Raw genomic sequence first — 12794 nt, forward strand, 5'->3', positions numbered from 1 at the left:
AAAATACTGATTTGATCGATTCAATGTTGTCCTGTGTGCTTTCACCATTATGCAACTACTATATGTTCATTTTTCAGTGTTATTTCTTTTTTAACACATCTCTGGGTAATTCTAGGTTCATTCATAGGTATTTGTGTTCTGGTTTCCTGTAATGTTTAAAGTTATCTGAATTATTATACAAACTAGGAATCCCTGAAATAATGCAATTTAAACCATGCAGAACTAGCTGAACAGAAACGAACGTATTATATTTAGAATTCAAAATCAGGCAGATATCAAGTTCATACAAACACAACATTTTCAATTTTCTTCAGCCATCGAGTATAACTTAATAAATTGTCATGTTTAAGAGTATGAACTAGTAATCCCAGCAATAACGAAATTTAATCAAGAAGTATTAGATGAGCACGAACGAATGTACTGTGTTCGGAATTCAAAATAAAAACAGTCATCAATACAAAGAAATCATTGGTTCACATGAACACCACATAAATATAACACTTTGCTTCTATAAAGGTCAACTTCAAAATTTAGTATTATACCACCTACGTTTCTTTATGATAAGAGTTGTGATAGTAGTAAACAAAATACTAATTTGATTAAAAAACCCTGAATAAACTGTTTATTTTTACTTCACCAGCCATCTTAGAGCTAATACCTATTCATTGACAGTTTTTTTCCTCATTATGAGTCGGGTCTCTTAACTCTCATTATATGACTACAGCCTTGTCAGTTGAAAGATTCAAGGGTAGGCTTGACAATCATTAATCAGTGGTTCATATCAGCATACTGAATTACTCATCCGAAAACAGGCCTGCAGTTTACAAGCATTCTTGCACCATATCTCGTTTCTCGTCTATTACAGCTATTAATTATTATTATTATAACTAACTCCTCTCATGCCACCTTACCTCATATCATCGCTCATCGTTTTTACATATTCATATTTGGTTCTCCATTTGTTCACTAGTTTAATCAATTGATAAATTTGTTTATTTATAAACATAGGACTTTCTTTTCATTCCAAATTTTTTTGTTCCATTCCTTAACAATGTCATACGGCAAAAAACCTGTTAACTGTCCCGGAAGACGACAGCCGGTGGTTCTAGTAACAAGACTTCCATAAAACAAAGGAGCTGATACTCGAATTATACTGACCTTGTAGTGACACTTTTACGACGAGAACGCGATTGGTATAATGGAAACAGTTATTGTTATAACCAATTGTATCAGTGATTATTTTACTGTACTTGTTTGTATAAGTGTGAGAAATAGAAACATTCTTCCGTTGCCTGTGACCTTGCGTGAACTCGCATACGCTTAGTAGTTCTGCTCGTTAACTTTGGCACGATGTCGGTATTCTTTTGATACCACGAGATCACCAACAAATATATACAATTGCGACCGTCAACAGTCTTCTGATTTCTTGGCCTACGGAGGAATCCAACCTAATATCTGGCACGTAATCTTCCTGTAGTGGTGATCATGGTCAATCGCGACTCGACGCCTACTACAACCTCCAAATAATCGTCGAATTTACTAGGATAAGGGCACCTGAGTGAACAGTCCAGGCACATCAAAAGATACAGAATGCATTGAACCATAACATCATGGTGCACAAAATATATTATTGACAGAACATCTATTGTGATTTGTACAATTTGCCTCGCAAAATTTTAAATCTACTAAAGAGAATATATCCACGAAGATGACTAGGAAAATAAACAATACTAGAGTGTCCTTAAATCAGGAAGTCTACACGCCGACAGTGAACGTCAGTTTTTAACAAGCTTTTACATACTTTATATTTACGATGGACAATTTAAGCAATAAATGGAAATACGCTCAAATAAAACTCACGTATTCACATAGAAAATGTACAATGTTTCTAAATATAATAAATATTAGGTAATATGTTTTTAAACAAGGCCATGAAATATTTGGTCTCATTAGGATTACGCATCTACTTATTATGATTGTTTAAACAAACAGACTATAAATAGTCATGGCAAAAACAATCACAGCAAAATAAGATTAGCACTATGCAAAAAAAAGAGGAACTCAGGCATTATTTATCATCTCATTTCAATTTGTTGTCTTCAGAACGACTCAGATGACACAGTAGGTGTGTTTTTCAAGTCAGGAACGAAATGTATCTCAGTCGGGCTCGTATCTTAAGTCGCAAAAGTCCTAAATATATGCTATGGGGTAAAACCCCCTGTGTCTATTGTCGACCTTATGAATTACGACATTGTTGACACTCGTAACTCCGTAAATATTTATCGACTAACCACGTCAATACGATGTGAAAATAAAAGGTCAACTACGTGTAGAAATAATGGTTATTATATTTAGGATGCTCATGTAAGCAGGCAAACTGAATTACTGAATGTGAAAATTGAACAATTGCAGACAGAAGTAACTAATAAACTACCCAAATGGATAATGAGTGATCCAACTTTTATGCAAAGATAACAATAGATAAATCATGTATAACTGAGAAGCTTACAGACGACATACATGAATGAAAAATCCTTAAGACTAAAATCAGAGTGAACACATGTATGAAAACACACAAGGAGCAACATAGTCAGATGGAGACGGATGTAGAACATCAACGTTGATGCTCTATGTCGAAATGATTGGGGGCCTACCATAGTTAGACGAGAATGGTGACGAACCAACTAACGCTGAAGTTACACCTCGCGACCGGCCCTTACGTGGTTTGAACCATCGACGCATCAAAGGATCATGGACGCTATGGAGACTGTACAACACAAAGGACGTTATTACAAGAATGTATTAGTTAAGGTACAACCACGGAAGTACAGAAGTGAAAGAACAACCACTGCCGCGTGGGCCAGTCCATGGCATACACTTGATTGATGCGCGTTGACTATCCTTGACCTTGACAGGGATCAATGATCTGTTCGATATTCAGTGACATTTCACCAACCCTACACGATTAAGGATCACTGTAAGTCATTGTTATTTTTCAAAGTTGAAATCATGAGTCAATTGAAGCTAGACCACCATCGAAAACCTGGAAGCATTGGACGGCCGTTTCGTCCTATTACGGGACTCCTCAGCAGTGCGCACCCACGAACCCGCTCTCGCGAGATTCATTGGTATTATTATTACACTTCATAACGAGTATAAGTAGCCTCCATAAACTTGATAGAATCGTCAGAGATTGAGCAAAAGCCACCCTTAATAATGACAAAAGAAAACTTTTTGATAATCCTGTAATTCTCCAATCAGATATTATATGAACACCATTGAATATTGAACTGTAGATTTAAGCGCTTGGTAAGATGTGGCGGTTTGTTGTATTTCTTGGTTCTATGCGTATACATTAAAAGTTTACTCCGAAGGAACATATAGTTCTTGTGTATTTGTTAATTTAAGTACAAATTTTGTAAAACCACAAGTAACAGTCAAACTTCTATTTATTCAGACTGTATCAGTCGTTGCACAAATAAGATGGACCGAAAAAGCAAGCACTGATAATACCAACGTTTATGCCCTCTGACTAAAACAATGGGGCGGTCAACACTATTCTAGGCTTAACAAAGGATCACTCAACAACGGCCGTTCTCCATTATCAGCTGTCTAAGTCACCCTGGCTTGTCATCAAATTTTTATTGTCACATCTATTTTAGTATGTTGACCTGAGAGCTGAGTGTTAAAGCAGAAGCATGAGGCATGTCAGGAAATGCGACACTGTTTCGTTAAGCAGATACTACGTGTGTACAAATCTCTAATTGTGATAAATGATGAGACTAATTTATGCTCGACATTTGAGTGGCGCTAATCTGACCTTTAGAATGTTCACTTACTAGAGCTAAGTGGTGGTCATAAAACTGTTAGGAATTAAGACTAGTTCATCTATAACTAATAGTCTCTCCCTTATGCCTGTTACCTCTCATGCGGCATAGACCACGGGCCTGGATCCTCGGACCAACTCTGTCATAGGATCGCTTTTTCAATTGGTTGCGAATGCCATACGTTATTTTGATATTTTCCGGTTCTCGGCACGGCGTGTTCTTTGGTCTCTCTGTTTTCCGTTTACTTACAGAATTTCAAGGTAGCGCTTGCCTTGCGGTGCAGTTCGGTGGTTTACGCAATGTATATCCTCACCTTCACCTTCTTTTCCTAAATTCCTCTTCAGTTTTAAGTCAGTTTGTTCTATTCCACATAGAAAATCGGTTATTTATACATGTGCCTTTTTGATGAGGGTTGTAGTTCTCTACGTTTAAGCTCCATATAGTAGAACTGTCTTTTATTAAAGGTTCTGACTGTTGGCTGGCAGTTTTAAGTCCCATGTATTTTTCAATTGTAGGAATGCTACCTTAGCTTTGCCGATTCTTTCCTTTACAACCACATCAGCTCCTCCTTGTTTATTTATGATGCTGCTGAAGTACGTACAAGTTCCCACCTTTCCCAGGGTTTCTCCATCAAGTGTAATTGGGCTTTTTCCTCTGTCAATGCTAGGTTTTCCATATATTTCCTCTTTTCAGCTCTAATTCCTCTTTTCACTTGTTTGTTTGCTTCTGTGTATTTAGTTAATGCCTTGGCTTTCTCTGTTGTTAGTTGCTGTTTTCTCGTTCTTCTTTTCTTGGATTCATGCCCAGGGCGTCTGGTAAAGAATTATTTTGTAATAATGGTGTTTCTTGCGACCCAGAGACGCCTGGCACGGTGAAATTAGGGCGTTTTTGATCCCTTTCCAGCTCTTCTTCATAACATTTTCCTTTTTGATTAGATCTTGTTAGTCTTGAGACCTGTTGTTAAGACCTATCTTAAACTCGCTGAGTTCGTCAGTATCTCGAAGATAAGCTGTATTAAACCTCTATAATGCTATTTCTCCCACTGTCCATTGCTTCCTTAGCTTCAGTTTCATCTTGGCAACTACAAGGTGGTGACGTAAAGCTATTTCAGTTTTCTCTGTTCTTGCATCTTCCGTGGTTCTTTTGAAGTTTTTGTTAATGCAATTACGATCGATTCGGCTCTCTGTTATTTGATCCGATGAGACTCATGTAGCTTTATGTATGCGTTTGCGGAGGAATATAGTGCCACCAGTAGCCATTTAATTGAAGGCACATGAATCTATAAATCTCTCCTCATTTTCGTTTCCTCCTAGCCTATATCGTCCTATGATATCTTCATTTCTGATGCTGTCCATTCCGACTGGCGTTTAGGTCTCTTTTATCAATATGATCATCTCTTTCCCTTGGCACCTCACTACGTTTGTCCTAAAATGCCCTGAGACGGCCGACGACGGGGAGAGTTAGCTCTGCCTCTCGAAATACTCTCACATGGCTACGTGCATACAACCACTGCCACGGAAGTCCTACTCACCACCTTCTCGAGGCGGGGGTGTTGTTTACGAAAGTGAGAGAACGAAAAGCGAGTGTCCGGCACTTTAACCGTGTTGGTGGACACAGAGAGTCCACCTAGGGGAGTTGGAAAACCATTGTTCCAAACCAATGGTGCACATGCGCTCCAGTATCCTGAGGGAACAAATAGTGTGTGAACCAATTGTTGGTCACCAACTACCATGGGACTGCATCTCCTTACGACGCTCCACTGCCTTGTGAATCAGACCTTTAGGTCGAAGGCTCGAGGTGTGGCCCCCTGAGAAAACCACCTGCTTCGGTCTGTGCACCCGGACAGTATCACAGCCCTCACACAAATCAAATGAAATTTGTTTGGCGCATATCTATTTGTTGCCCCTTTGTACCAATGTTTGTGCTTAAATAAATAAAGTAAATAACGTTTGACTGCAGCCTCTCATAGAATTGTTCCTCATCATTCTCATTGATGTCGTTGGTGGATGCATAGTACTGAATAACATTCATTGAAATCAATTTTGTTTTGAAGGATGCTTTGATGATCCTGGATCCATGAGATTCCCACCCGAAAAGCGCATTTCGTGCTTATTTGGACAGCATCATTCCAACTCCCTGTCTTTTCTTCTTCATGACTTAGAGTACGATAACACCTCTGCCGAAGATGATCTTTTCTTTACAGCTTGATTCCAATGGGCTTCACTTAGTTCAAGCACCGCCAAGTTATATCTCCTCATTTCCACAGCTATTTGACTGGTCCTCTCGGCATCCAACATTGTGCTGATATTCCATGTACTTATGTGCACTTTTTTCTCTGGTTGTTAGAAGGGACGTTGGTATTGTGATTTCCGAAGTATCTCGGCTTTCACCATTAATCGTCACAATTCTTCTAAGTGACGTTCATTCAACTCCTAGGCTAGAGTTTAAGTAGTTCAAATGATTTCTCTGGTTAGCGTTTTTTTAGAAATTTTTTCTATAGAATGGTTTCTGTGATTCATGCTCAACTCCTTTTCCTGGGTTTGGGACCGGTAGTGACTGTAGAGCGGCTACAGAGTGAGTTAAAATAATAGCAGTTAATGAAAGTAAATTCAGCACTGCTACTAGTTTTGGTACACCTTTCAAAATAAACGAAAATCCAAGGATTGCGATACACATAGAGGAATATATGTGGAAATAAGATAAGAATATTTTTCGAATAAGAAAGAAACAACGGATAAGTAGCTCGTTGTGATAAAGAAACCATGGGCTATAGTGTTCGGATCAAACCTAAGCGGCAAAGTATTAGTAATTGGCTTGCCGTGACGGGTAAGAAAGCAGGCAAATAAAAATACCAGGTTTTGTCCTCAAAAATATTCAAAATTTTAGTGTTTATATGCCAATTAACTTGAGACTCAACTTCTTAACTAGACATGTCAATTACTGCTTTGTTCATATTATTCATTTTTTGTGTTAATTTCTCAGGTAATCTGTAGGATTTTTTTAAGTTATTCTTGGTGGGCTTATAGGTGAAAGTTATCTAAATACTCTGAAAGTATTCATATTTTATTCAATCATGTGCGACTGTTTTTTATTCGCAGGTATTAATGCTTTCTGTTGTTTCTAAAACTCTATGGAAAGTACTGTCAGCTGGAAACGCGTATTCGTCAAAATATTTCATATCTACTTCTATCGGTTTACATAAAAAACCTGAATTGTCAAATCATAATGGAGCTACAATAATATCTAAAGTTACTGGTCAAAAAGAAGATCTTTGGCAGTTGTATAACGAGGTGGTTTATCCGCCTGTACCTAAAGTTTCAAGCTCAGTTCTCTGGGATACTAACATACGACCAGGTGAAGTTACCCATCGTCGAGATGATATTTTATACAGTAGCAAAAGACTGTGGATGCTAGTCCACTTGGTATGTTAACAGACTTGTAAATTATATTTCTATGCATCTAATCATTTGAATTTATTCTTTTCTAGACATTATATATGGGTGAATGATATTAAAAATATCTCGACATATCATTGTAAACATTTATTCTGCTTATATCCTTTCGAAAAACGATCAAATATGCTTTTAATTTTTTGTGATGGTTATCTGTGTTAAATGAAAACTGTAAAAATTGGAATCTTTAATTCACCAAAGTATCGATTCTCAACTGTTCATCAATTTTAAATAGTTGGATTGTTTCTATTAATTGGACATTTATCGAGTCACTTTCTTAAGAGTGAAATTTTATTGTTTTATAGCAGGCATTGTAGAGTACTATCAAGCAAGTTAACGTGTAATACAAATGACATTACACCATCTAAATTATATACATGGTTTCAGTCGTTTGTGATAGCCATTCACAAGATGGATCTGAAAAATCATACATGATTAAAATGACTAGTCCATTCCATAAGTTGTTTAAAACTTATCTAAAGCAGTGAAAATTTCGATGTCTCTTGAAACATATAGCTGAATAGATTGAATGTAGTTCGTTTCTCAATATGTTAATAAAAACTAGTTTCGAATTGAACTCACCACTGGATAGTTGAAAATATACCCTTAAATCAAAATCTTGGTAAGTAACAACCAACTTTGGATAGAAGGGATAAAATCAACTAAGAATATTCCATCCAATAAACTTGATTAATATGTATGTAATGATCTACATTCCAATTAATCAGCATTATCAAACTGTTTGTTTTATTTTAAATTGTTAATCCAGATTCGTGGGCGATCTGTAGATGATGCTTTCGCACAATTAGGATTTCGTACTGAAAAGGGAGCTAGAATCCTTGAAGAGGTAAGAGGGTTTCATAAATCAATGCTATTTACGTAAGTTAAACTCTAAATTCTCCCATATCAATAAACTTTGTTGTTAAAGTTAAACTTTCTTGTAGTTCATGTACGATGTCGGACTAGTCTTACGTCGACTGTTTAGTTAATATCAATTACGAAGATGTATCCACAAGTTAGACCATGTCATCTATCTCCATAAATGATAATACATCGTTTTTATAGATCAAAAGTGCGAAATTCTAAATTTCAATTAAAATATGATGTTTGTTAAAGAATGAATAACTGCTATAACAAGCCTTGTTCATGTTATCTTTGCTGAATAGTTTGACTGACGTGTGCTTGGAACTCAAATCCCGGATCCGACGACGATTAATGAGGAAATAAAGACCGGTTATATGTATTAGATTGACTCTGTACACAAATCAAAATGGTACATGAGTACACTCATTTATATATTAATTTTGCTCACACTTAGTGCTTAGTTGGCAATTATTACACATAAAGGAAATACAAAATTACTACGAAAACCTAAGCTATGAATTTCAGTAGACAATTCTATGTTACACGAAACAATGTGAATTGAGGTAAATCTAACTGTGAGCACCAGTATTCATGAAATTTTAGGTTAAATCAAATATAAAACTACCATCTAGACCATATGACTGCAGCAATCCAATATAGTTGATCACATTTATTTTTCGTATTTACTTGTAGGAAAATATATACCAACAAAAGGTATACTTTTATTATTCATAATCACAAAACGTATTACGCTGTGATGTATACGGATGGATTTTCTCCAGAAATAGGTTCTCATTTTATACTAAATGTATACTCACCAGTAACTGTCTTCAATACAGGTTTCCTAGTTTGAAGTCGTGATATACAGAGTCGACCATGCCAGGATTTAGACGACAACCCACCGTTGGCATTGTGTAGGAATCACTATAAATCAAAAATTGAAGTTGCAAATGTAGACTTTTGAATTCTAGCTCACTAGTCTACGTCTATTGTGCTTAACCCTTCATGAAAGTCCACTGAAGAGAATTCTTAAGCAAGAATAAAACGAAGTTCTCTAATGGTCCTTGTCTTTTAATTGTTTTCTAAATGACGTCAATCGGTCATCTACAACGTAATGTAGTGAACAAACACTCAAGTGGGGAAGACCAGTTTATTGTTTAATGCACAATCACAATGGTTTAGTAAAATATGTAAATCATACGTCGAATTCATCATTTGCACATCTTTGGACTGTTTCTTACAAGCTTCATTGTTCCTTTATTTCTGTTGTTATCTTGATCGCTTTCAGTTTCGTTCCCTCCTCTCTACATTTCAATCTTCTCAACTGTCTGCTCGCAGACATGTACTTCCGACTGGTGTTATATAGTACTTATATCTGCAAGCATAAATAGCACACCACAGTAGGACCAGGCACATATATGTATCGGTCTACGTTGCCGTACCTCATTGACACAACCAAATGAATACTAAATTCATAGAAGCAGTTACTTCAGTAGTAGTAATATATAAAAAAGAAGATTGCATATAAGGATATAATACTGGTAGAAAGAATTGTTTCGTTGAAAGAAAAGTATAAAGCAATCTCACACTTTAATGGGAGACAAAGAGTGTATGCACCTACGCCATTATGATCGATCCTGAGCCATATCACTCACGGTCTCTAACTACTGGTTACAATAGTTGCGCGGATCCCAAGTAATCTGCATCTACCAACATGGCTCAGACCAGGAGTTAGTAACTTTGTAGACTGATGCCACATTTTGGTTTGGTCATCCCCAACTTTCTTCCATCCGTTGGAGACGGATGAAAGAAAAATGACTCCAGTTTCGTTATGAAAGTTATCTTTCAAATTTAAATTAATATGTGCGACATCACGTCTTTTAGACCCTAGTCCAGCTGATAGTGTTCAGCTAGGACTAATTACCTTCTGTTTGTACATATCTGAACAGGTTGTTCAGTAGTCACTTCATACTCAGCATTCCTCGATTCATATTTTTCGCATATATTACATGATCTCTTATAAAATAGAAATGTTTTGCTTCTCGTCCTCATCTTGTATACTTATTTAATCTACATGCAACTCAGTGTATCCATAATATAAAAGCGATTCTCAAAATTCACAACCTCTGATAAATTTATTTCACTGAATAAAAGTAACATAGTGTTTATTTTATTTGCATTAGTTGTTTGAATCTTCCTATTGTTGTTTAGGACTGGAATTGATCAGTCTCTTTTGGCATATGTGTATTCTGTGCGGACTCCATCGACATTGCATTATGAGCATAAATAAATGGTTGCTAGGAGTGAAATCCAGTACACGCGTTCCGTTTTTATCTAGGACTAGTCAGTTAGGTGTGCCTGTGTTCCAGAATTGATGTCCGCTCCTTGAGAGAATATCGAGACAATCCGCCTAGGATGCACATATGCCAAAAACAAACTGATTAATTACAGTCTTCAAAGTCAATGTGAAAATCCAAACGACCAATACAAATGAATAAAACCTTCCCTCACTTCACAAGCCAGTGGCTATTTGAACTCAGTAACCAAATAAATAACGTGATAGCCTTTGAATAGAACAGTGCTGGGTTTGAGTCTTGGAATGAACATTATCTGGGATTTAGATACGTCTGGCTAACAAGTCCCAAATATGACGAAACGTGGGTCCTTGATCCCACTGCTAGTTACCATCTATCTGTTTTTATGATGTTTAGAATTGTAATAATGTATTTTCTTCAAAATAAACTATTCTTTTTGATCACTAAGTTTAAATCATAAATGTGCAAATCTGATGATCATTAATTCGAAACTGCATTCTTCATGTCATCTGTTTTTTTAGGTGCTAGAAGAAGCTATTGAGCTAGCAGTTAAGGAGCACGATTTTGAATTCTGTACAAAAATTTGGATAGGTAAATTGCTTATATGGAATATTGTTTTTATTTCCGTTGTTTTCATGATCATCCTCTGTGATGAATTATACCTACAACTATAGTAAAACATACTTTCTAAGATGTTACTCATTAATTATTTACATGTCCATGTTTATTGGGGCTTTGAGGCATATTTTGTGTTTGCACTTGTATACGACTCAATAATATTATCGGGTTGCTCCATTAAAAGTAGGTGAAGTGAAATTTGAACTTATGTTACTTAGTATTTATTTGAACTACATGTAATTGAACACAGTTACTGAATTTAATTTTTTACACATTATATTTTATAGAAATACTGTTGGATTTCTTTATCATTAATGTTTTTATTGTCCATCAATTAACTTTTGCGAACGACAACTCCATAATGACTTCTGAACTGTGCTTAGTTTTATTTGACATAAGTATTTATTAAGATTCTAGAAACATTCAGCATTAACCTCATTAATTATTCTAGTATGGTTGAAATGTAAGGAAGGTGTTAAGTAGGTCAATTCCTCTATTATCATAAAGATTTATGTTTTATACATAACAGAATTGTCACTTAATGACTTAAAGTTGAATCTTTATGGACGCCGAACGGAAAGATTTGTTATTTTGTTATTCTATAACATATAATTTCAAGATACGACTGATTATGCTTTTAGTAAATAACTGATTTACCAGTGAAAGTACCTATTTGTTTAATAAAAGTTATTATACGTACTGAGAAGAATACGAGCTCAGGGTTGAAACCAATATGAGTGCTGATCTAATGCAATTACCTAGTGCCAAACAATCAGTGTGTCAACACTTAAACGATATCAGTCAGTCAGTCACAACGTAGAACTTCGTACGTACGTACATCAGTTCGAGCTGCCATACCATATTAGCACAGAGATGCAGTTGTCGATTCAAATCCCATAGTGGTAGAAGTAGTAAGAGTATAAGCATTATGTGAAAGATTAGGGTTTGAAGATGTTATTGAAGGTTTATAATCCAGGGAAATAAATTTAAAAAGAGAAAATAGAAAGGAACATAAAGAATTAAGATTAGAATTTGGGAGAACACAAAGAGTGGATGCACCTTCGCCATTGCAAACGATTTTGAGCCATGTCATTCAAGGTCTCTAACCAGCGATTGCTATCATCTCGCGAATCCCAACCAGGTAGTCTACACCTACCAACATGGCTCAGTCCACTTGTCAGCGACTTCATGGATTTATGCCACGTTTTGGTCTAGCCGCCCCTAGCTTTCTTCCAACCTACTCCTACACCATAAAGCATTGCACGTTGGGGCAGTCGGTGGTTGGGCATACGTAACACGTGTCCCAACCATCTCAACTGATGAAGTTTCACTACTTCATCAATTGATTTGCCATCATTACCTAGTACCCGTTTCCTAACAACTGCATTACTTACTCAGTGGTCCCAGGATATACGAGCAATGCTTCGAAGACACCTATGATCGAACACTAGTAGCCTACGAATATCCTCTACTCTTATTGGCCATGTTTCACTGCCATAAAGTAGGACGGAACGAACTGCTGCACAGTAAACCCCTCCTTTGGTTGTTAGACGAATATCTCGCCTACGCCATAAATAACGCAAGTTGGAGAAGGCTAGACGAGCCTTCTGTATCCGTGCTGAGATTTCCTCACTCACCAGAACCCCAAGGGCTGATGAGACTCCCAAGATAAGTGAAGTGGTCTACACGCTCAACTACTTCACTCCCTATCATTAGTT

The 12794-nt window shown here is 36.5% G+C and overlaps 1 protein-coding gene across 1 annotated transcript in view; it reads left to right on the plus strand.

Moving 5' to 3' along the window:
• Positions 1-6931: 6931 nt before the first annotated feature.
• The window catches only part of Smp_211140 (hypothetical protein), a gene marked incomplete at both ends in the record, with an annotated part of 9023 nt that continues 3160 nt past the window's right edge, over positions 6932-12794 (plus strand). The window contains 3 exons of the mRNA XM_018796631.1: positions 6932-7249; positions 8049-8126; positions 10980-11049. Of these exons, the coding sequence (XP_018646878.1) occupies positions 6932-7249; positions 8049-8126; positions 10980-11049 (466 nt within the window). The remainder of the gene's footprint in view (positions 7250-8048; positions 8127-10979; positions 11050-12794) is intronic.

This window comes from Schistosoma mansoni (assembly GCF_000237925.1).
Source record: "Schistosoma mansoni, WGS project CABG00000000 data, supercontig 0172, strain Puerto Rico, whole genome shotgun sequence".
NCBI lineage: Eukaryota > Metazoa > Platyhelminthes > Trematoda > Strigeidida > Schistosomatidae > Schistosoma > Schistosoma mansoni.